At 43.1% G+C, this 24,452-nt stretch overlaps 3 protein-coding genes across 14 annotated transcripts in view; 1 reads left to right on the forward strand and 2 right to left on the reverse strand.

Annotated features, from left to right (window-relative positions):
- The window catches only part of kif1aa (kinesin family member 1Aa), a 31,859-nt gene extending 25,751 nt beyond the window's left edge, over positions 1 to 6,108 (reverse strand). For 6 of the 10 annotated variants that reach the window (XM_019897149.1, XM_019897146.1, XM_019897147.1 and 3 more), the window contains exons 1-2: positions 5,781 to 6,108; positions 3,090 to 3,239 (exon numbers count right to left, since the gene is read on the reverse strand). In XM_019897149.1, coding sequence (XP_019752708.1) covers positions 3,090 to 3,195 — 106 coding nt within the window. In that variant the 5' untranslated portion in view covers positions 3,196 to 3,239; positions 5,781 to 6,108. The remainder of the gene's footprint in view (positions 1 to 3,089; positions 3,240 to 5,780) is intronic. The other 4 variants (XM_019897152.1, XM_019897150.1, XM_019897153.1 and 1 more) reach the window with 1 other exon arrangement.
- A 1,770-nt stretch (positions 6,109 to 7,878) lies between these two features.
- LOC109532338 (tetratricopeptide repeat protein 39C-like) lies at positions 7,879 to 16,950 on the reverse strand. Of its 2 annotated transcripts, XM_019897197.1 has the most exons (15): positions 16,802 to 16,903; positions 16,186 to 16,234; positions 15,407 to 15,535; positions 15,086 to 15,200; positions 14,138 to 14,292; positions 13,278 to 13,567; positions 13,035 to 13,203; positions 12,305 to 12,398; positions 12,119 to 12,226; positions 11,931 to 12,040; positions 11,552 to 11,675; positions 11,230 to 11,327; positions 11,063 to 11,167; positions 10,411 to 10,449; positions 7,879 to 10,277 (listed from the first exon to the last, which is right to left on the reverse strand). In XM_019897197.1, the coding sequence occupies exons 1-15, from the start codon at positions 16,873 to 16,875 to the stop codon at positions 10,188 to 10,190; spliced, it is 1,749 nt and encodes a 582-aa protein (XP_019752756.1). In that variant the 5' UTR covers positions 16,876 to 16,903; the 3' UTR covers positions 7,879 to 10,187. The 2 variants fall into 2 exon arrangements, with proteins under 2 accessions (XP_019752756.1, XP_019752755.1); XM_019897196.1 differs by lacking the exon at positions 13,278 to 13,567 and having other exon boundaries at positions 13,929 to 14,292; positions 16,802 to 16,950.
- LOC109532342 (allantoinase, mitochondrial) lies at positions 16,241 to 24,240 on the forward strand. Of its 2 annotated transcripts, XM_019897211.1 has the most exons (13): positions 16,241 to 16,312; positions 16,870 to 16,988; positions 19,350 to 19,516; positions 19,892 to 20,043; positions 20,210 to 20,324; positions 20,476 to 20,622; positions 20,928 to 20,973; positions 21,340 to 21,433; positions 21,722 to 21,908; positions 22,320 to 22,458; positions 22,737 to 22,909; positions 23,058 to 23,090; positions 23,879 to 24,240. In XM_019897211.1, exons 2-13 carry the CDS (start codon positions 16,964 to 16,966, stop codon positions 24,029 to 24,031), a joined length of 1,431 nt encoding a protein of 476 aa, XP_019752770.1. In that variant the 5' UTR covers positions 16,241 to 16,312; positions 16,870 to 16,963; the 3' UTR covers positions 24,032 to 24,240. The 2 variants fall into 2 exon arrangements, with proteins under 2 accessions (XP_019752770.1, XP_019752771.1); XM_019897212.1 differs by lacking the exon at positions 16,870 to 16,988.
- The last annotated feature ends 212 nt before the right edge of the window (positions 24,241 to 24,452 follow it).

Below are 24,452 nucleotides of genomic sequence, written 5' to 3' on the forward strand. Positions count from 1 at the left end.
ATTCAATGAAAATAAATACTAAATTCCTTTTCTGAAATCTAACATTCATGGATAACAATTAGTCATTATATTTTTAGTGATTGTATTTGTCAAGCATAGTATGAATGTGTCAGGAAAAAAAGGACGGGTAGAAACCATCCAGTAAAACCCATTATTGGCCGGTCAATTTAGAAGATGAACATCTCATTCCTTGCCCGGAAAGGGAAGCACCACATCGGCCTTTCAAGACGTGACCTAGAGCGGCGGAGGTTCTAATGAGCTCGTGGGCTGACGTCAGCGCCCCTTGCTGTGCTCTGCCGGTGACGCCACTCTGAGCGGCGCTATTAGTACGCCGAGCACGTCTTTCTGTGTACCACGCATGAATTTCTTTTCACGAGGGCAGCACGGGCGTGGCAGCAGCTGAGTGCTCGTTTGCTCACACCGGTCGGTACACAACCTAATGACATCCGATGCAAGAGCTGGATGGAAATAACAATAAGTCATGTTCACTTTTTTAAATTCAGCCCTCGAAGCCACTTTCACTTGTCAATAGGACATTTCGTCAGGATGTCTATCATGGGTAGACCCACCAAAAAGTATCAAGACGCCTTGGAAGAAAAGACGTCGGAATTCTGCCCTTTTGGTTTAAAGCAGCCATTTTACTGTAATTTTAAAAGATATTTCAAAAGCATTCTTGTCTTACAGATTTTGTCCAAAAGCTAGTGAATATGAACTAAACTAGACAACTAGTAAACTAGACAAATTAGTGATGCTAAATAAAAGGGATATTCAATAGCATTTTTCTTCAGACTTATACCAATATGAGTATTTACTCTTTGAATATTCACGATACTACATCTAGTACTTTTGATACATTAACTTTTCTTTAAAACAATGACAAAAAAAATTATGAACAAAGATCTTTCTTCCTGAGACCGATGATGATTGACCATTGTGCGAAATGATGAGTGACCATTATGTGAAACTGAGACAGTGTCACGCCAACTACTGCCAAGGAGGACTTACTCAATGTCCCGATTTTTTTTTTCGGCCTTTAATACCGGCGGCTGGTATTGGCAGCTTCTACGATTATACTTTACAATAGGGCCAGTATCAGCCCGATGCCAAAACCTGGTTAGCTTCTCACTCATCCCTACTAAATAACAAAGGGTTTGAGTGGTTCTCATGATGATTTGTCATATTTTGTACAAAGTAAAACAGGAAACTAATAACACCACAATGTTGAAAATTCAGCCCCAAAGCCAATTTCACTTCGCAACATGAAATTTGGTACACATGTCTGTTATGAGCGGGCCCACAAAAAAGTCTCAATAAGCCAGGTGTATAAAAAAAAAAAAAAAAAAAAAAAAAAAAAAAAACAACAACAAAGTCAGCCATTTTGACTTGAAGCGGGCATTCAAGCCATTTCGAGAGACCCTTCAGAGATGGACTTGATTTTGTCCAATTGGTACAGAATTTGAAGATCAAACACCAAATGTTTGATGACCTGCCATAAAATAGGAAGCTCCAATTCAGTGAGAATATTCAAAAGCATGACACTCCAATAACTCCACAATTTGAAAATTCAGCCCCCGAAGTCCGTTTCACTTGACAACCTGAAATTTGGTAGACATGTCTATTATGAGCCGACCCACAGAAAAGTCTCAAGAAGCCGGGCCTGGAAAAAAAACACAGGAACTCTGTCATTTTGATTGAAGGAGTCCCTGCGTGTTTCAGGCGAAGGGCTAAGCGCTCTCCAACAAGAGGCCTATTATTGCTTTAGCTCAGTGTCTTGCATCCTAATTCATCTCAGCGTGGGAGAAACCCTCTCCATCCCAACAGTCCTACCCTTCTAAAAAAAAAAAAAAGATGTCTGCCATTCTTCTGCCATGTGGGAAGCGGCCTGTCGAGCAGCATGGCAACAAAGACGACGAGAAGACAAGGAGACGTTTATATGCCGTCAACACTGCAGAAGCAATGAACTCGTTCACACCCCCCACCAACACACACACACACACACACACACACACACACACACACACGCTCCCAAGACACATCCAGCGAACACTGAATGTCTATGGTGGACACCAAGCTGCATTGCAACAGACTTAAGTGAAATTGTGGTTTAAAACACAATAAGAAGGCCTATTATGAACCAAAGTAGACTGGATTAAGCATATTAGACACATCCAGCGAACACTGAATGTCTATGGTGGACACTAAGCTGCATTGCAACGGACTTAAGTGAAATTGTGGTTTAAACACAATAAAAAGGACTATTATGAACCAAAGTAGACTGGATTAAGCATATTACATTGTGAAATGACCATAAACTCAAAAAAAAAAAAAAAAACCAGACTACGATGGAGAAGTTTTGGGAAACCAAAAAATGAGGCAAACTGTCTGGATGAATTAAGCCATGTAGCTTCCTGGAATGTAAACACAAGATACACACAGCAACATGATGGAGAGACAATATGGCAGCTTCGACTATAAAAAGTGAGTACACGACAAAACGAGGCAGACTGGAAGTAAAAAAGTAATTATTGTAGCTCCATGGAACGGAAAGGTGGATGACACACACATAATTTATATCCCCAGAACTTAAAAATGGATCCACACAACATTGTGGAATGACTGCATATCACAGTTGTGTTTTTCAATTAACTTGAGCTCAGCCAGCAAAAAAAAGAAAAAAAAATCAAAAAGGCCCACAGCTGAGAAGCCATGTTGTCGTTTAGTCAGCCGTGACGCGACACAGGGGACAGCAAGGGTTTAAATTAGGCCAAACGTTAAATATTTCACAAGGCTTCATCTATTATTGACGCGTGGCTTTAACTCGGCGAGCAGACCACATATCCAGTGTCTCCTCCATAGGCAATGCTACACCGTAAACTTCGTAAAGTACATTTTACTCTAAAAAGACTATATTTGGTCTCAGTCTAAACAGAGCAATTTTTTGCACTCGGAAGAGAGTAAAATATTAATTTTTCACTGGAAATAATTTGGAGCGATACGGACTTGTAAAATAAAGTTATTGAACAAAAGAACACAATTGCAATTCCATCTACTACCCTCGAAATTGAAATGTGGGTGTGGTTACAACTCACTGGTAGTGTTTCCTGACATCTGGATGATGCATTTGCTCTCTTTGCTCATCTCCCTGGAGTTGAAAGGCCGGACACGGACCGCCACCTTCACAGAGGCTCCCGCCATGGTGCACCGCCCTTCTTAGCCGACTTATTTGGACCACCGCAGCTCTGTGGAGGGAAATTGAACAATGAATTCGAGTTACTTTTACTGTACGTCAATGAATATAAAAAGAATATTCGACAACTTCCTGCAGACTAGAGCTGGACAGTTAGAGATTAGCCTGGATTTATGATTCGACTCTTTGTGGAAATCTGAACATTTCTTTCACTGAATCGAGCGAGTGGACGCACTGGAAACACTGCAGACTTGAATAATTCATTTCACTGGCTCGAGTAAACAGACCCACCGAAAAAACAGTCGACTTGGATGATTTGGTTCACTGACTTGAGTTGGTGGACTCCCTGGAAACACCGCCGACTCAGATGATTCGTATCACTGAGTCAAATAGACTCTGATATTTCTGTTTTATCAGTTCGTTGACGCAAATGAGTCAGTTGTACCGGTTCCCCGACTCAGGGTAGTGGACTCGCAACAAATTCAAGTGACGCAAATAACTGACTGAAGTTATTGGGATTGCCATCAGGACCGCAACCTCAGATAATTCGGTGGACTGACTGACTCAAGTTAACGAAATCACCAGTAACACGGCAGACTCAAATCATTCGGTTCACTGAGTCCAGTCAGCAGACTCACAGAAAAGAGTCGAATGTTTTGGTTCATTGATTCAATTTAGCTGATTCGATTTTATCCGTTCACTGACTGGAGCTTGCGGGCTCACCCCAAGGTGTGGTGCCAATCAGCAGGCTCACTGGAAACACCACAGACTCGGATAATTCGATTCACTTACTCAAGTTAGCGTACTCACTAGAAACACAACAGACTCCACAAACTCAGTTCACTGACTCAAATTAGCGGATTCACTGTAAACACCACTGACTCAGGGTGATTCAAGTGAATGAGTTCTCTTAGGTGTGTGAATCAGAGTTTAGCAGCGCAATTGAAGACGTTCTGGTGTCCAAGAAAGAGTCTGACTTTAGGGGCGGATGTTTGGGACAATGGCGGCGGGTGCATGGTCAGCTGCTGCCATAGCGACACATGATAAAGTGAGGGGCGGACAAAAGATGTGCAGCCGCAGCTAAAATATGTGTCCCGGGATTAGAGCGCCACATTCCCGGGCCTCGCGGAACTTAAAAACCACAATGCTGTCACTCTAATGTGTGTCGGGAAAAAGCGTGACTCATCCCTGTCAATTGAGTTCATGATAATATTCATCAATAGCAGTCAGAAGGCAGGCAGGATGACGCAACGACAGTGGCAGTACGGGAAGCATTCAGGCAGACGAGAGAATAGGCAATAGGTAGCTGAGTAGCAACAAGCTAGGTTGCTAAGACGGTAGGTAGGAAACATGCTAGTGAGATAATAAGTGAGTAGCTAAAAGTGCTAGAAAACCTGTTACCAGCTAGGGTGCTAAGTAGGTAGGCAGGCAGGCAGGTAGGTAGGTAGGTAGCTTGCTCGCAGTTTACCGGTAATCAGAATGCCATGATCAGACTAATGGAGGCGCATAGAACATATGCTAGTAAAGAACATTTTTGACTTGACTTCCCCTTTTAATACTTGGGATGTGGCTGTGATCAGAATTAATCAATCACATGCAAACCCATTTTAACTTGGAGTCAGAAACACTCCTGTCACCATTTAAAATGCCTCTGATTAAACCCAAATAAAGTTCAGCTGTTCTATTAGTGTAGTCGTAGTTTTTATATCCACAAAGGAGTATCTACGATGATAAGAAGATTGGACACTGAAACGCTGGGTAGATCAAAGTAATTGGACACCGCTTGGGTGTTTTCTGCCTCGAAGGCGTCCGCTTACTTCACACGAAGTTTCGCTCTCTTTTCCATTTGGGTGTTATTTCGCCAAATGGGCACACTTGCAGGGCTACTCCCTTGATGCTGTCAGAAATGAGGTCTACTAAGGTATACTGGTGCGTCATGCTCTGTTTTTGCTGAGTCATCGGGGTTGCCGCCTTTGCCAAGTACCACCTAAATGAATATCATGTGCCACTCATTCAGGCTGTTAAGTGTGGCATCTTCTTTGTCAGTCAGATGGCAAGTATAGTGTAGCCCCCCCCCCCCCCCCACACACACACACACAAGCAATAATTCAGTGCATTTTCTATACCAAAAGATGTAATTTGTATGATTTTTCTGTACGTTTTGCGCCAGTAATAACGATGCAGGCCAGTCAGGGCGGTCACCGAGCTGCTGATGACAAAAGGCTACACCTCATGTCCCTCCCAAGATGTAACATTTTGACAGAAATTAGCACAATTCTGACAAATAAACAGCATAGAAATGTCATGTGGAGAAGAAATTACACTTCAATTAATGTAATTGTGTAAACATAGTTGATTCGTCTAAATTCCTCTGAACTGTGTTAATGTTACATACATTAATATTATAGAATAACGTGTAAACATGATAAGTGTCCCGTGGGAGGCAGTGGCTGTCTACTCAATGGCCGCACCCTGAGTCCACGTCGGTGGGATTTAAAACACACTCACTCACTCACACACGCAAACGCACACAAACGCCAAAACGGACAAATTGTGTAGGATAAAAGCAAAATATTTATAAAATAGTACATACGTGACGTTAGCACCGTGTTTGTGGACCTCAGTCGTATTTTCAATTGGATCCTTCCCGCCTACGACCAGTCTCCATCAAGACGGAAGGACTCGGTGTCCTCTGTCGACCCGTGAAAGGAGGTGCCTTTTCGGGGTAGGCGGTGGCCGTGGGGGCCGCTGACCTGCAGGCTTGGGTCTGGAGTGGATGGTGGTGTCCAAAATGGTTGTGTCGGAGGAGGATGCTGTACCGAACCACGGGGCGGTGACGTCATCGCCGAGGGAGGTAACAGCATCAATGCAGTGGTCGGAACAGCGCGGTGTGGGAAGATGGACGATAGGAGGAAGAGCCAAAAGGGAGGAGGAAGTGCACCTATCCGATGCTTGACGTCATACCAAAAACTAAGGAATATTTTTATTTACCGAGACAATGAAGGCGTGCATACACATATATATATATATATAAAATTTTTGACTCAGCAAAATGGTTTCTGCAAAAGCCAGCGAAGTGACACCCAAACTAGTTACTCGTTGTTGATTAGCTCCCAGTTAGGTTGCTAATTATGTACTTAACGACATGCAAAATAAGTTGCTAAGACAGGTAGATAGGCAAAAGGCTCACTAAATAGTTAGCCGAATAGCGAAAAGCTAAGTCAGTAGGTATGAAACGTGGGAGTGAGACAGGAAAGTGATTTAGCTGAGAGCTAGGTTCCCTAGTAGGTAGGTAGGGGGCAACGTTTAACAACCTACCTGGTAGCTAACCACCTACCTAGTTATTTATGTAGCCCTCGCTATCTACAGTATTTTTCCTAACATATCAGGTTCCGTGCACAAGTACACGCATTGATAGTGATGTCTATGCCATCAGGTCATTGATTTGATTAAGACCTTTGAACTAAGCTGCTCATCCTAATGAGCGAAAGCGCTCACGCGCATCTATCACATTAAGTTCGTCAAATGTATGACAACTATCGAAATATGTATCTCTTAAGATGGACATTTATGATCAAGTAGAGACCAACAGATGGGTGATGATAATGATTTTCCATTCAAATGACTTGGGAGCATGTCATCTTCATTAGTAGCCTACCTATTTTGCCACCCAGCTTGTACCTAATACAGTACAGTGAATAGGCAGGTTAAGAGCGCCCCCTACGGGTACTTCTATCTCTATTCTGCCATGTCTAAACACAGTGGTGGGACTATCTTAAATTATTTAGACCAGTTGTTTCCCTCCTGCGAAGTGTGACGTACAGTTCTCTTTGTTCAGATGTCATTGTGGTACTACAATAGGGTGGGACAAAAGGCACTATACACTTTTGAAACGTACTTGATTAAGGAAAGAAGGGCGGAGAGTAGGGGAGAGGGAGGGCGCGATGGAGAAGGGGATGTGAGAGGAGAGAAAGGATGGAAGGAAGGTAGGGATGAAGAGTGGAAAGTAGCAAGGGTGGATTGAAGGATACGAGGTCATGAGAGGATAGGAGGAGGGCAGGGAACAAGGATGGTGTGAAAGAAAGATTGGGAGGAGTGAGGGAAGGAAGAAAGGAGATCAGGAAGGAGTGAGGACAATATCAAAGGACCAAAAGAAAGAAGGAAAACGAGGATGTATATAAGGGAGGAATTGGGGAAAAAGGAAAGAATGATGGGAGGCCTCAAGGGTGGATGAAAGGAAGGAAAGAAGGACGGATGGAAGGTATCTTGGGAGGATGGAGGACGAAGAAAAGGGAACAAGGATGGTGGTAAGAGATTTTGTGTGTAAGAAGTGAAGAGAGGAGGGAGAAGGAGTGAAGGGAGGAAGGATGTGTGAAAGAAAGGCCTTGGGGAAAGAAAAGGGTGCAATAGTGGAAGTTAGTAAAAGGGATGGATGTTAGGAAGCATTACAATTGTAAGAAATTCAGGAAGTAAAGGGGGAAGGGAACAAGCACAGTGTGAAAGTGAATTAGGAAAGAGAGAAGGGTAGTTAGGAAGGATGAAGAAAGAATGAAGCAAGGGAGGATGGAGTAAGGAAAAGGGAGGAAGAGAGGAAGGAAAGACAGAAACATCGAGATCACAATGGAAAGATTGAAGAATATAAAGAAGACTGCACACAGCTACACAAGAAAACACAGCAGTAGTTGTTTGGATTGAGGGAAAAGTGGTTTTATTGTCGAGTTTAGTGACATTTGAACTTAAACATAGATCTGAACATTAGTGGACCACTCACAGTCCTCCACATTCATCACACAACAAAGAGGTGAGGAAAAACAAACACAATAACGGCCATTACTTACATTTTCTTGGGGTCGCCTCACTAAAATGGTTCCTTTTTTTTTTTTAAGTTGAATTAAAGTAGACGCACAACATGACACATGGTGCAATAAACAGATGTACTGTAAATGGTCACTATCAGGACAGTATGCAAAGTCAACATTATTTACCAGCACCTTTCAAGTCAGATTTGCTTAATTTGGACATGCAGGTACGTTGAAGATTTAAAGTCACTTTCATGTACCTGGTATGCCATGCATAGAGGACACTAAAATACTGGCGTCATGAGTCAGATCGAAAACGCCTGAGTTGATTGGGTCATATTGAGTCATTCAGTCAGAGTCAAGTTAGCGGATCGGATCGTTTACTAACTCCAGTGAGCGGACTCATTGGGAAACACCACAGATTCAAATGATTCTTTTGTATCGGTTCAGTGACCCGAGTAAAATAAAATAAATCGCCAAAAACACCGCTGACTCATGTGATTCAATTCTATCGATGAACTAACTTGAGTTAGGTGACTCGGTTGATTTGGGTTGCTGAATCTGGTTGGTGGAAATTCTGCACTCGCAAGGTTTCAGTTTTACCGCTTCACTGACTCGCAGCCTCGGATGATTTGGTTCTATTTGGCCACTGACTCAAGTTAGTTGAGTTGCCGTAAACATCGCAGTTTCACAATGAAGCATCGGCTCAGTGAATCGATAGTCAACTCAGGTGAATAATCTGGAACACTGGAGACTAAAACGATTGTCTCATGTTGGTTCTCTGACTTGAGATAGCAAACTTAGATGATTCGGTTGTATCAGTTTACTGACTCAAGTTGGCTGACTGAAGCGATTCAGTCGTATCGGTCCACTTACTCGAGTTAGAGGGCTCGCTGTAAACCCATGGACTCGGGTGATTGGGTTGTTTCTTGACTGTGCTGAGTCAGCTGAATAAGTTCACTTCATCAAGTTAGCAAGCCCACCACGAAACACTGTGGATTCAACTAGCTAATAGCTAGCTGGTTAGCCTTTGGCAACAAAAACGCTTTGGCTTGGTTTGTGTTGAAATGATTACGCTTAAGGGTTTAACATTTTCAACATAGTTGTTCCTGGACTAGGCCATCACAAGGATTTAAAGAAAAAAAAAACAAACAAAACCAAACATATTTTTCAAGATATTTTGGCCTTTCATCTACATGTATTTTTCATCATTGCTATTTGTTGAAAAAACATAGAATTGTGCGTTGTAAATCAAATGTATCCTTACGATATTTTCTTGATTAATTAATAATTGTGATTATACAACATATATGATTTCTGTCAATGACAAAGTATGTGATTATTTTTAAACATACAGTACTTGTATTGTGATAATGTTGTTTTCCGGCGAAAAACAAGTAACTCCAAATTTCTTAAGTTTTAAAAAGAAAATGTTTTTTTTTTTAATTCTATGCGTCAAGTAAAAGGAAAAAAAAAAGTGGAGCTCAAGTATCTTTTTGTTTTTAACTGCATGAATTAAAGCAGTGCCAGACCGTCTGAATCATACTTCGCAAAACACAGACAAAATTTTATGTGGAAAATTATTTTGTTAAAACTGTCTTTTAAAAAAACATGTGTGGACCTATTTTTTGTGAATGGGACCTATTTGTTGACTTCATTTTCCTGCATCCGGCACCAAATTCCTTAGCATTGTACACTGAGGGTGGTCGTGACAGGCTGAAGAAACAAATTCACAACAGGTGAATGCATTCTTACACAGACAAAAATTCTCTTAAAACTGTTTTTTTAAAAACATTTCTGTGAGAAAAATTTCATTAAAATCACATTTGATGCCAACGCCACAAATTTCTGTGTATGCATTGACTTTGTTTCCTTGCATCCGACATCCAATATCGTAATGTCATACACAGGTGGTGCTTGTGATGAGCTAAATCATACTGCGGGTGAATGCATTTTTACACCAACAAAAATCCTGTCAAAACGTGGCACCATTTGTTGTAAGTGGGACAAATATACAGTACTTGTGTGCACTGACTTAAATTTCCTGCATCCGGCACCTGATATCTTAATATGGTACGCTAGGTAAACAAGTGCATTTTTTTCCCAAAATCGTTTACATCGGGTCTGGAGGTTTCCCTTAAGAGTCCCAGTCCGTTGGTTACAAGATGGTGTAAAAAGGCTAACATCAACCCTCTCTGGAGTCACTGAGGCACGAGTTCCTTCAGAGAGGCTAACGCCGAATGGATGCGCACATGTAGCCTGTTCTCAAAGTCATAGCCTGTGAAATCCTCCTGGAACCACAAATCGAGAATTCAAATAACTATCATGTTAGGCTGTAATGCTAAGTCTGCGTGCTCACTCAGCAGCAGCAGATTAAATAAAACATTAAAAATTCAAAGAACAGATTTCGATGATCATTTTTACCTTTGCTTGAAGTAGGAAAGATCTCCCCTTGCCCACCGTCTGATTGGTGGGAACACAAAATTAATGTTAGAAAACAGCACATGTCCAAAAACATTAAATTATTATCACTATTCTTTTGATCAGAAAACTTTTTCGTGTTTAGGATAAAAACAGAAAAGAAAATTGGAGATACCTGCTTTTAATCTGCAGTAAATGTATGTATCCCTCATTGGAGACCCAACACAAGTAGCATTTTGATAAAATAATTTCAATATCTTGTTACGAGCGTTAAAAAGTAATGATACATTTTTCAACTGTATCGCCCAGCCCTATTTTCCAACTTTATAGTCCCATGCTGAACACTAACAGTTGAACCTGTATTATTTTCCACTTGAATTTATTTTGAACAAAGACTAAAACTCAAGAGTTGTCAGTTTATTGTTTTTCACTTTTATTGACTCCAAATGAATACTAAATCAGAGTGAGTTGTTTGTGTTTTATTTTGTACTTAAATTCTTAGTTGCACAGTGACTGTTCTAACTGTTGTCAGAAATAAACAAGAAGAACTCCATGTTTCGTGTTTAAATTGGTGATGGCCCATAGAACATATTGCACAGAAAATGTTTGACTTAAATTTCCCTTTAAAAAAGAGGCAGAAGAGAACTGGACTGACCTCGGGTTTGGCTAACAGCACGCAGCCCAACTCGTAGACGGCGTACGGCTGAACGTATGAATTCGTCTGACGTCCGTACTCATCTCTGGCTGCCATTTGGAAGGACTGCACAAAAATGTCCCACGATAAACACCATGTAGGGTCATGGTTAGACGCTGTTCAGTTACCTGGACGGCATCCCTGGTGTTGCCGTGACATTTGTGGACGGCACCCAGCAGGAGATGTTTCAAGCCGCGGCACGACGCCTCATCAAGACGCTGCAGCACTGAACCAACAATACAGATCAAGAAATCGATCCCAGCTCTGCTCTTCAGTTGTCAACTCGGCTCATGCTGTGCACTCGTGACATGAACACCCTCATCAATCTCCAGGGAGATTCATCAGCTACCTATTTTGACATAATCTCGTGAATTTCTAGAGGATTCCTGAACATCGAACTCCGCAACTCACGGCTTCGTCATACCTATCGCAAGACCATCACTTTTGTACCTTGGTTCATGACCTGCAGCTTGGAGGAGGAGCAGTTGGGAAGTGCTTTCCACAGGTACAACACCTCGATGACGCCCAGGATGCAAAGCTCTCTGCTGAGGGGGATCTTTCTCAAACGCTCAGCCTGCATGCATGCATCAAAGACACACCCAAATTAACCAAACTCGCACCGCAGGACCATGTCAAAGTCACACACCAAGAAACTCATCAAAAACCATGCATCAAACACACATAAAAGACTCAGTGAAGACACAAAATCAGAGACACATTAAAAAGGTACACACAAAGAAAAAAAGACACACACATACCACAGACACACATCAAAGATACAACAACACAACAAAGAGGGAGGGTAAACACATTTTTTGAGAACGCATACCCGTTTAACAGCAAACTGCTCTATCTGGTTATTTTTCCTCTTGAACAGCTTCTGCACGTCTTTGAAGACGCCACTGGCGCCGTCCAGGTCACCCGAGGCTCCCTGACACACTAAAGAAGAAGACCGAGATGAAAACAAACCCAGCAATGGTACGATGCAAATTCCTGCGCTAGGAGGGAGCATCCCACCTCCTGTCAAGTAAGCATAGTAGCACTGCGACCATCTTGACTCATTCTTCAGTCTCTCAAAGGACTGGTGAGCATCCTCGAAGTTCATCTCGATCATGCTGCACCAGCCTGACAAGACAGATTGAAACAATCTAGCAGTGTAAAGCCCCGACGAGTCGCGCCACACCCGGCGAGTTGCAAACGTACCGATCTCGTACAGACACACGTGCTGTATTTCTCTTTGGCCGGAAGCCAGTTCCAGTGCGTCGTTGAAGCAGGCCAGAGCGCTGTTGATGTGACACTAAGGATACATAAAACACCCACATGATCATGAAGGCCTCACTGCAGTCTTTTTTAATCACTATGTCCAGCAAGCAAGCTAAATACCGACAGTACCTGCTCTCTAGCTATCTCATCAACATCTCACAAACTTGCTTGGTAAAAACTACCCGTGTTAAAAATCTACTGAGGTACGCGCAACATGCCTACCTAGCAGCCTTGCCAGCTACTAAGACACCTATCCAGCTAACAACCCAGTAATTCAACACGCTATCTATCATGCTTGTTTGCTTGCTTCCCACCTACTCATCTTCCCTTCTGACATGACCGCCTCGTTTCCTTGCCAGATACGGACTTAGCCACCCTCCAACATCTCTCCACCTTACAAAAACTATTGGAGATAGAGAACAAGCTAACTTGCTGACATGCCTATCGAACAACCTATCTAGTGCTGCATTCCAGAAAAGTGGGAAGTCGGATTTAACCCGCTCACATAGTACCCGTAGCTACCGTGTTCATTTCTTTTTTGGCTTTGTTTTGTTCTTCAAAACACTTTGACCCCCGGCAAACCTGTCTTGTGGCGTTCCGGTACTGTTTTCCCGAAAAACTCAAGACTTCCCACGTTCCTTGAATGCAGCATATTGCCGGCAGCCCCTACCTCCAGCCTGTGTACGCGCCCCTTGAAGAAGATGAAGAGGGAGGAATTTGGGTAGACCAGCGACTTCCTGTGCAGGATCTCTTTGGCCTCTGTCAGGCCAGCGTGAGAATCGCACCCGTCGAGCGCAAAGAAGGGCAACACAACCGTGTGGTACCACAATAGGGCCAACCTGCAAGATCCCACATAACTGCATCATTAGAAAAAAAAAAAACATTAAGAGCTACCTGTATGTGATGTACTCACGTAGCTAGGGGTGCCTTCATGTCTTTGCTTTCGCTGGCATAGGCGAGAGCGGCGAGGCCTTGGAGGCGGTCTCCGGGAAAGCCCAGCAGGTTGATGATCTTGAGAAGGTGCGGGGGTACCATGGAGATGCACAGATGGAACAGGCCGTAACCGAAGCTCACCGAACCCTTCAGGCGGTCCAGGGCCTCGGTCGTTACGCCGCTCTCCACCTTATTGTGGTTGGCGTTGTCGGGCATGGTGGTGGTAGTGGTGGTGGGCTCGGTGGTGGTCTGCTGGCAAGCGGCCTGCAGCTGGCTGATGTCGCTGTGACATTTGTTGTACATCTTCCACGCCTTGCGGAGGATCCAGCCGCCTTTAATGTATGCTGTCTCGCCACAAAATACTCAATTTATGAAGCAAACATTCTCAAGAAAGGCACAAAAACAGCTCTCAGTAGAGAACTACTCACTCGCAAAGTAACTCACAAACTCATAAGAGCTAACAAACAATCTGCGAGATAACTAACAAACAAAACAAATAACTGACTCGCTTGCTCATAAAAACTAACTGACTAACTGGTTGCAGCTGCATTTTTTTAAGTGCTCCAGAAATAAAGTTGAGTTGAGTATACAGTATCATACATTAAGAGCTACCTGTATGTGATGTACTCACGTAGCTAGGGGTGCCTTCATGTCTTTGCTTTCGCTGGCATAGGCGAGAGCGGCGAGGCCTTGGAGGCGGTCTCCGGGAAAGCCCAGCAGGTTGATGATCTTGAGAAGGTGCGGGGGTACCATGGAGATGCACAGATGGAACAGGCCGTAACCGAAGCTCACCGAACCCTTCAGGCGGTCCAGGGCCTCGGTCGTTACGCCGCTCTCCACCTTATTGTGGTTGGCGTTGTCGGGCATGGTGGTGGTAGTGGTGGTGGGCTCGGTGGTGGTCTGCTGGCAAGCGGCCTGCAGCTGGCTGATGTCGCTGTGACATTTGTTGTACATCTTCCACGCCTTGCGGAGGATCCAGCCGCCTTTAATGTATGCTGTCTCGCCACAAAATACTCAATTTATGAAGCAAACATTCTCAAGAAAGGCACAAAAACAGCTCTCAGTAGAGAACTACTCACTCGCAAAGTAACTCACAAACTCATAAGAGCTAACAAACAATCTGCGAGATAACTAACAAACAAAACAAATAACTGACTCGCTTGCTCATAAAAACTAACTGACTAACTGGTTGCAGCTGCATTTTTTTAAGTGCTCCAGAAATAAAGTTGAGTTGAGTATACAGTATCATGAACTGCGAGCTAATTAGCTACCTAAATAACAAACAACAGTTAAAAAACAACAAGCAAATTAAATAACCAGCAAGCTAACTGACTGGCTAATTACTTGACAAACTACTCGACACCTACAACTGGCTGGCAACCAGTTTAGGGTGTACCCCACCTACTGCCCGTGACCCTCGTGGGGTTAACCGGCTCGGATAATGGACGCATGTACTATTAGACAACTAAATTGATGGCTAGTTGTCTAACAAGCAAACTATTAGCGACCTAAAAAAAAAATTAACTACTTACCAAAGAAGTTACCTACTGGCGAGCTAACACATCATAACAACCTACTACCTTATTAACGAATAAACTAGCAAACCCTAACCCTAATTAACTACCAGCTAACAAGCAACCTATATAAACTCAAATTCCTAACTAGCTACTCCTACAACTATTCCTAACTAACAAATTACAACAAAGATGATTCTTGTTGTTCGAACAAACTCTAATGAGCTATGTAACTATTCCACACCACAGGCGTGCCGGAAAGTATGGAACTGACCTGAGAGTTCCTGCTTGACGAAGGAAAGCACGGCCAAGTAAACCTGACAGTCGGCCACAATGATCTGTCTTTGCAGACGGTCTACCACCACCACGCCGGACCTCTGAGAGTCCATCTGTACACCCAGAGAACATTCGAGTCCATTATCTTGCGTGTTATTATCGTGGTTTATGTTATTTTTTTATGTGTTGCTACTCCTAGCATTACATTCAACTGTTTAAAGCGGGTTGGAGGGGTAAAACTACATACACTATAAAGTAAAAATCTCCATATGTCAAGAGTTTCATGGGTGGGTCTGAAAGATAATATATATACACTGACACTCTTCTTAATCTTGTTTCTGATGGTTTCCAGTACGCCGACGCTGTCGCTCTCACACAGCTTTTCGGTGGTCTTCAGGTCGTCGCACGCTGTCTGCATCTTCTCCTCCTCGAATGTCATCATGGCATTCTGAAAACAATTCAACACAACTCAATCGACCGTTTCACCATGACGTCACACGTACAGTACTTCCGGGTGGCAAAAGCCGAAGCCCTCTCTGAGCACTACACAAGTAAACAAATCCTTACAGGTCATTTGGTCAAGAAAGGCTAATTGCGAAAACAGGGTAAAGCTGACGTTATGTGAGGTGAACCGCTCGGTCCATCGGTCAATTGCAGATGGAACACACTTTGAATGAGAATTTAAAAAAAAAAATGATATTGAAATATGGCTCTGATCGCAAGCTGCAACTGCAGACTGTTGACCACGAACAACTTCTGGTGATGCAGAATGCTTAGGGTGCAGTGTACACTCACACAAAAATATATCATATTAATAACACACACACAGACACATTCCATTTCCTCCCACAACACTCGCAATCGACTTAGGACCAGTCTACAGGCTACCGGTCGATCACGACCAACTGGTTGGACACCCCCTCTAGGCGCTCCATCTATGGACGCAGTACGCCCAGAGTGTCAAGCAGAACAGATGGAACAGTTCCTAATTAACTATCAGGCTAAAAACAAATGGTGTCTAATAACTAAGTAACAACCTAAGTTAAAAAATAAATAACTACCTATCCACATTCCAGTCAGCCAAATGTTTGCACTCACCAAGAAGCTCACAAAACTTGCACCGAAGCTCATCAGCGGACTTTGACTCCTGCAGAGGGAACACAAGTGAAGGCACACCGCAGTGAACGCTGAAGCTGAAAACTACGACAACCAATTCCATCTTATGGTACGTTGCAGAGGGCGTCTTTAGTCTTTAGCGTCTTTAGCAGTTAAATACCTGTTATCTGTTAAGCTAAACTTTACAACTCTTGATACAACTATGTGTAGTGGTGCATGCCCTTCCTCCAGGCTTGGCTTTTGGCACCTGTAAAGCTGATTTTACTATGTATCATGGTCGATGTCTTTACCACAGCTATGGTATCTGTCAAGATGACGTACTAGATAGCATGTGCCACGGTAGGTGTCGAAAGAACAAGTCTCATGCAGGTGGGGCATTTGTAAAGCTGAGATTTACTTTATCAAGATATTTTGTTGTTGTTGTTATTACATAGAAAAACGGTTAACTTTAAAGACGCACACAAAAATGCCTCACCCACTGACGTACGCACTTCGGGATGTGACGTCACGACGTCGACTTTACATTCAACCGGTTCACCGCATCTATTTGCTAACACAAACGCGCACAGACATCCCCAGGCATGAGCGTGGACGTTACCTGTATCTCCTGAAGAGCTCGTCGCTCTCCTTAAAGCCGTTGTTGAGCAGCATGTTGATGCCCTGCAGCGCCATCTCGGCGTCATCGATGTGCTCGGCCTTCTCCTCCACCTGCTGCTGATGCTGCTTCTGCTGCTCCGGGCCAGCCATCCCTGCTTGAGTGATGAAGATGATAATGAATGATGCGGGTAATCGAGGACAATCGTCAAAAGTAAACTGCCTCTCGCTATTCCATTCTTAGATTTTTTTTCTAGCGAGACATCCGCCCATCCATCGCTTCCTCGCCCCGGTCGTGCTGCATCCGGTGCATTACGTAATCAAAACAGTCACGTGACGCATCGAGATTTGCGTCATGACATCACTGGAAGAGGAATCAATGCAACTTAAACTAACATAAAATAAGTTGTTGGAATGTAAAAATGTTTATAGTAAATATTATGTTTATAGTAAATAAATAACGTCGCAGAGAATGCAAAGCTAAACAAACGAATTGACTAAATTTTTCTGTATGGAACAAAGATTAGCGCCATGAATGGTGTTTGAAATGAGTATGATTTATGTTAAATGTAGTTTGTCAATACGATATAACATTTCTGGATACACACACGAACAACAAAATTAACTACGACCGTGCACTTAGTTTGAAAATATTTTACAGGCACAATTGAATTTGAATACTTGAGTAAACTATTGCAAAATTAAACTTGCGTACTAACTGAACTTCTGCTTATTGGCAAGTCATCGCAGCCAACGGAAGTACAGAATGTACAGAACTTTTTGAATTATCAACGCGCCAAAACAATCAAATGTGAGAGATTAGGGCAATTGTACTTGCTAATTTCAATAAAGAAACAACAGGTCTCAAGTTTCAAGAAGAAATACAGTAGTCCCTTTTTTCACCCATTTTTCCCTCCCAAACATTTTAACTACAACTCGGGATTATTAACATTAATAGATTGTCTCGTAATAAAAAAAAAATGACAGAACTATACTTAAATCAGTAGACACACGTAGGTAGGTAGGGTGGTTTCTCGATAGATAGGTAGGTCACGTACTAGCGGAATAGAGATTTAGGGAGGCAGGCACGAGGCAGTCCCCGCAAGGATCCGCGATTCTGCGGATTTCAAAGCTGAAAGCAGCCCACCGAAGTAAGGGCGACGTGCAGACTATTACATTTACATGTAGTTTTCATCCTTGCAGCTAGATGTCGCGGTCAAACAGGCTTTGTTCACGCTGCAGGGCGTGATGCCCAATTCGGATTTTTGTTTTAATGTTAAATCCATTGTTTTTATGTTCTCGTTGACATTTCCGAAACAAATGCGTCCTCTAATGTTAACTGAACGCGTCCGTGATAGCTACATTACTTGATAGCTACACTACTAGCTAGGTAGCTGAAAGGCGACCGAGACAGCTCGTGGGTCACTGTCCAGGTTTTTGGATAGCTCAGTTGGTGACATGCCAGCTAGATAGGCATGCAGTTACATAGGTTGCTTAAAATAGCAAGAATTTCCAAACATGACAGGCTGCCAACATGCTTAGTATGGGTGGGATGGCCACTTAAACGATGCACGAAGAATTTCGAAAATCAAATGACAAGACTTCAGAGAAATTGAATGTGTTCCATCCATCCATCCATTTTCTAATCCGCTTATCCTCATATAGGCGTGCTGGAACCGATCCCAGCTGTCTTCAGGCAGTAGGTGGGGACAATTTAGTGTTCCATTAACATGCCATGCATGTTTTTGGAATGTGGGAGGAAACTGGAGTACCTGGAGAAAACCCAACCCACGCAGGCAGAGGAAGAACATGCAAACTCCACACAGGAAGGCCGGAGCCGGACTCGAACCCTGCATCTCTGTATTATAAGGCAGGCATGCCAACCAGTCAATCACCATGCTCCCAAATTAAATGTTTTATGTCGAAAAAAAATGCTTTTTTGGGGAATGTTTTTGTGTGACATTTCCTGTAGCAATCTGGCCGTAAAACAGTACACCGTCATTATTTCTCAACATAGCTCGGTAACACTTTCGTTTTGTCTCCTACTCGGGGAACCCCTTGTTCGATTGACAGACAAGTGCCATTTATAAATACCTACCGATAAGCTCGTGTAGGCTGAAATTCAGACGGGTTTTCCAAGTCAATGCATCAAAATTACCATAACGTTTCAAACTTTTAGGGCAAGCGTCTCTACTCCTAAATGCTCGGCTTTGCCAAATGGAAAATGATGTGAGATAGGTAGGGGCTACCTGGCTTGGTCGTTCGATACATACACAGAAGATCATTCGATACATGCATAGAGAGATAAGATGGATAGATAGTAGTTAGTAACATAACTTTGGAGTTAAAAAAAGACTGTAGCATGTGTTAAAAATAGAGTAAAATGTTTTTAGTCCCTTAGTGGGACATAGCATTTTGTTTTTGTGCGGATTGTTTAAATAATTGTCACATGGTGATGACTCAGCAGTGCTGATCCTTTGAACCGTTTTAGAGGGCAGGCGGGGGGATATGCTCGAAGGAACACGAGTGTCCCACTTTGGAATGTTTTTCAGCTTCACAGACAATGAAGGCAGACATGGAGCTAGGATCTACTGTGTCGGCGGTGAAGAGCACCAGGGTGTTTCTGGGTAACCAACAAGTTGGCCCTGCCGTCATCCTAATACGAGATGGTAAAATCCACCAGGTGCTTTCGAGTGGGGAAGTTACAGAGGGTGTGGAGGTAAGATCAAACTGTTAAAGAATGTAATACTGCTTGCAAGAGAGATAGGTAGGTGTCTTGTTAATTTTCTCGGTGACACACCGGTACTTGGTAGCTAGAAAGTTATCAGCAGGTTGGTGGGTAGCTGGTGAGGTTGCAAGAAAGCTTGGTAGGAGCTTGGCATGTTTGCTAGCTTTCGAGTCAGGTATGCCTCTCTACCTTGATAGTTGGTGTCATGTTAGCTAGATAGGTAGGGGACACGGTACAGTGTTAGGTCATACATAAAAAAACTTGCTTGTGTGCTTGGTATAGCTGACTTGGTTCTGAATTAAGCAGATCGCTGACATGCTGGCAGGCCGGGTATGTGTCCAATTAACTCTGTTGCCTTGTCTGCAGGTGTTGGATGCAGGCGATAGTGTAGTGATGCCAGGAATCGTGGACTGTCACGTCCACGTCAACGAGCCGGGACGCACCTCCTGGGAAGGGTTCTGGACAGCCACCAGGGCGGCGGCAGCGGGAGGCATCACTACCATTGTGGACATGCCGTTGTGAGTCACCTACCCGTTTATCTAGCCTGTCTAAGTAGGTCAGAAATTGGGCATGTGGAATGCTGGCTAAATAGCCAGCTGGATAGATACTGTACCTCAGTTTACCTAGTTGATTGCTAGTTAGCTGACCCTGTACCTAAAACAGTACATAATCCATTTGTTCCAGAAACAGCATCCCTCCCACCACCACGCTGGCTAATTTACAGGCGAAGTTGCGCGAGACCTCGGGTAAATGCTTCGTGGACACAGCCTTTTGGGGTGGCGTGATTCCTGGCAATCAGGTAAAGTCGGAACACCCAACATGGCGCAGTGTGATCTATCAAATTGCCAAACATGCAAAAGCTTGTACCTTTATGAAATTCAAGATAAGCCCCGGTCCCCATGCGCCGTCTGCAACAATATAACCCAGAGTATCAAACTTTCTGCTTAAAGCTAGAACTTCAGCCCATGATCCAGGCCGGAGTAGCTGGCTTCAAGTGCTTCCTGATCCAGAGTGGCGTGGATGAGTTCCCTCACGTGAGCCACGGAGACCTGCTTGCCGCCTTGGAGCAGCTGAGAGGAACAGGAACTGTCCTACTGGTATGGTGCTCATCAGCTGGCACAACCACTGCCCAAACAATTTTACATATACAGTTAACTTTCGCCAGCTAGCGTAAACGAATGACACCACTGTTTTACACAGTTAGTGTTAGCTTTAGTCACAGTTAGCTTTAGTTAGCTATGACAACCACAGTGCAACTGTATTTTGCATACAGGTAGCATTAGCCATCGAAATCGACAACATGACACCTGTATTTTAGTCACACAGTTAGCAAGCACGTCATCATGAAAACAAAGCTTTATTCTTGAAGGGTCACCAGCTGAATCTTCTTTGTCTCCTTTAGTTTCACGCTGAGAAGGAAGTCCAACTGACCAATGAGAGCAATGGCGGTAACATTCTATTCTATTGCAGCCAGTGGACATATCGCTTACTCATCTAGTTAGCATGGCAGCTACCTATCTACCCACCAAACAGCGATCCACCTAACAGTCTTTACACTTACTTATCTATCTAGCAAACACGCTAACTGGCACCAAGCCATCTATCTAGCCTTCTAGTTACTTACCCATCTATTTAGCTAGTTTAGCTACCAATCAATCTCGCTATCTACCTTAATTCCAGCTAGCATGTCAACTAACGCTCTATCTAGCTAGGTATTGGCTCAGTAGTTGCCTATCTTGCCAGCATATTGCGCAACTATTTTCTAGCAATACCCGTCAATGTGGATTTATTGAGTTGACTTGTGTCCACATCAGACCCTCAGCAATATGACACCTTCCTGCAGTCCAGACCTGACATCATGGAGGTGGAAGCCATCCGCAGTGTGATACAACTCTGCATCGAGTACCAGTGAGCTGATCACTTTGACACTCAGAAACACTGAACTCCCATTTATCGCGGGGATTCATTCTCGACCCACCTGCAGTATAGAGAGGCCACTATTTAAAAAAAAAAAAAAGCGACGCATGCTCGCTTTAAGCTCTTTATTTGTGACTCTTAGTTGAAGTTTATTGTAAAACTGACATAAGGAATAAAATTGAACATTTAAAATTGAAGCACCAGAACTTCACCCAATCACTAAAAACAAATGTCTGCTAGCTTAATGCTAACATATAATGTGTGTGTTTTGTGCTTTAGGGTGCGCTGCCATGTGGTCCACTTGTCTTCATCCCAGGCACTGCCTGTCATCCAAGAAGCCAAGAAGGGTGGGGCCTCCCTAACGGTGGAGACCACCCACCACTACCTGAGCTTGAGTGCAGAAAACGTACCAGCGGGGGCCACGCAGTTCAAGTGTTGCCCACCAATCAGATCGGCTCACAACCAGGTCGAAAGCAGAATGTCATTGTTACTCACCTTCTTTCCCCTCTTCTTTTTTCCTTTTTTTCCCCTTTGTCTTGTCCTGCTGTCTTCCTTTTCCCTTTCCCTTTCCTACTTTTTCATTGCACACCATCTTCTCCCGCTCCTCCTCATTTGTCTTCTCTTTAGTTTTCCCTCTTCTTCCTTTTTCTTCAGCTTCTTTCTCCTTTTTGTGTTTAGTCCATGTTATGCTCTGTTGGTCATCTGCACTCAGTATTTGAACCACATCAATACACAAGGTGATGATTTGTTTTCATGTGTTGGTTCTGTCACTTATTACAAAATTTATAAAGATATTTGTGTGTGTACGTGTGTGTGTGGTGGGGGTGGCGGGGAGGGGTACTGGACTCACAATGTAAATGATTACTTTGTCCCGCAGGATCAGTTGTGGGCAGCGCTGAAGGCGGGCCACATAGACATGGTGGTGTCGGACCACTCCCCTTGCACGGCTGACCTTAAGAAATTGGACTCTGGAGACTTCACTCAGGCCTGGGGGGGAATCTCGTCGCTCCAGTTTGGTAATAACAGCAACAGATGCATTTTAGAAGCCATGCAACCTTAAAAAAATAGTTTCAATAAATATAATTATTTATGACCCCAATGTGATTTATGACCTGTGTATGATTTATGACACCACAACTACAATAAGGTAAAGAAAAAAAAATACCCCCCCCTCAGTAAAAAGTCACATTTTAGTTTTTTGTCCATAACTTACATGATTTGTCATAAACCACTCCAAGGTTATAAATAAGTATCATAAGACCAAACGTTTATGACTTTGTTTGTTATTGGTCAGGCTTGCCTCTGTTCTGGAGCTTGGCCAGTCAGAAGGGCTTTCAGTTCGGGGACGCGGTGCGCCTCCTGTGCCAGAACACGGCTCGGCTGTGCGGCCTTGGCCAGCAGAAGGGCAGCCTGGCACCGGGCTACGACGCTGACCTGGTCATTTGGGACCCTGAGAGAGAATTTGAGGTTTGCATCAAGAGCGAGTGAGAATTTGTTTTTTTTATTTGGAAAAAAAACCCACCCACACAAAAAATACAACTTTCTAGTAAGCTCGGGACATCGATATGGTTGAGGCTCTTATGGCTGGTAAAAGCATTGTTTCCTTGTGTTGCAGATTAAAGAAGAAGGCATACATCATAAGAATAAGGTAGGAGACGACCAACAATCCATCATTATTCATACCCTTCACTGTTCATTTATACAACAGCTATCTAGTGTATATAAACCTACACTACCGTATTCACCCAAAGTTAGGGATATTTGACTTTGAGGTGAAATTTCAGGATGAACTTAGAATGCGCTTCAATATTTAGTGGTGAACTAATTTCGACTTCTCTGAAGTTTTCAATGTCCAACTGTATCAGTACGTTTTGCACAACTTACTCTTCAACCAATCGATTAATCTCTATTCACGTAGCACTTTTCAGACAAAATACGCAACTCAAAGTGCTTTTAACAAGAGTTAAAAACAACCCTCCAACCCTGTTCTTGAAAGTGATGCGCCCGTAACTAGCTGAATTAAATCACTGTTGCACTCCATTGTAATGTCTTAGATTTAATAGCCAATAAAAGATGCACATGAGCTTTCACGCACACACACACACGCACACACAAAATCGTCAGCCTCTCAAAATATCCAAACTCTCTCCTTTATTCTGACCCGCTTCCTCTTCATGGCAATTTGCTTCTTCCCTGACAATCACACCCTGTTTTTGTGGTTCAATAAAAGTCATGGACAATATGTAGTATGTGAAGCCTTAAAATGCAAAACAGAGTTGCAATTTTCGACTGTGGTGCGTCAAGAGAGATACAAGGCTCAATCGCGGGATATGAGTCGCCAGTCAAATTCGTTTTGCGTCGGGTTCATCTTGAATATTTATCTGCTAGCCCCCCGATATACCCAAGTTTTTATGAGATGTGCGTGTGTGTGGGTAGATAACGCCGTACCTTGGGATGTCGCTCCGAGGTGTGGTGAGGTCAACCATCGTGAGGGGACATCTGGTGTACCGTGACGGCTCCTTCAGCGCAGAACCCTTGGGGAAGACCGTCCTCATACCCTCGAGGACCACCCCTCATGATGACGCATGAAGAGTGAGGATGAGGGAATGAAATCAAGTATTTTTAAAATAGAATGATACGAAAAAAAAAAAGCATAACCAGACAGTTATAAATATACAAGCTTTATGTTAAATGTAGTTTCAAAAATCTGAACCTGCATTCTCATTCAATGCAGTTTCTAATCTCATCTCATTTATAAAAAGGCGAAACAGTAATAACTCATATTAAAAACTAGCAGTGTCATTTTGATTTACAAAAAAAGTACAATACAAAGAAAAGCATAAAAAGATATTTTTTATATTATATTTTGGAGTAAATTTGGAGTTTAAGTTTAATAATATTGTACACATTCTATGTCATTTGTAACATACATTATATCTATATACTTGTATTATAAAACCAATGTCATGATTCGGTTTGGGACCAACAGGTGGCACTGTAGGGCTCTCCC

Source organism: Hippocampus comes, unplaced genomic scaffold (assembly GCF_001891065.2).
Source record: "Hippocampus comes isolate QL1 unplaced genomic scaffold, H_comes_QL1_v1.1 scaffold22, whole genome shotgun sequence".
Classification (NCBI taxonomy): Eukaryota; Metazoa; Chordata; class Actinopteri; order Syngnathiformes; family Syngnathidae; genus Hippocampus; species Hippocampus comes.

Coding starts and splice junctions, on each gene's coding strand:
- LOC109532342 (XM_019897211.1), top strand. CDS start 16,964: ATGAAGATGATAATGAATGATGCGG. Junction 20,044..20,209: donor ACCATTGTGGACATGCCGTT/GTGAGTCACCTA, acceptor CATTTGTTCCAG/AAACAGCATCCCTCCCACCA. Junction 22,459..22,736: donor AATCTCGTCGCTCCAGTTTG/GTAATAACAGCA, acceptor GTTATTGGTCAG/GCTTGCCTCTGTTCTGGAGC.
- LOC109532338 (XM_019897197.1), bottom strand. CDS start 16,875: ATGGCGCTGCAGGGCATCAACATGCTGCTCAACAACGGCTTTAAGGAG. Junction 13,204..13,277: donor ATGAAGGCACCCCTAGCTAC/GTGAGTACATCA, acceptor GGGATCTTGCAG/GTTGGCCCTATTGTGGTACC. Junction 10,278..10,410: donor CTTTCCTACTTCAAGCAAAG/GTAAAAATGATC, acceptor TTGTGGTTCCAG/GAGGATTTCACAGGCTATGA.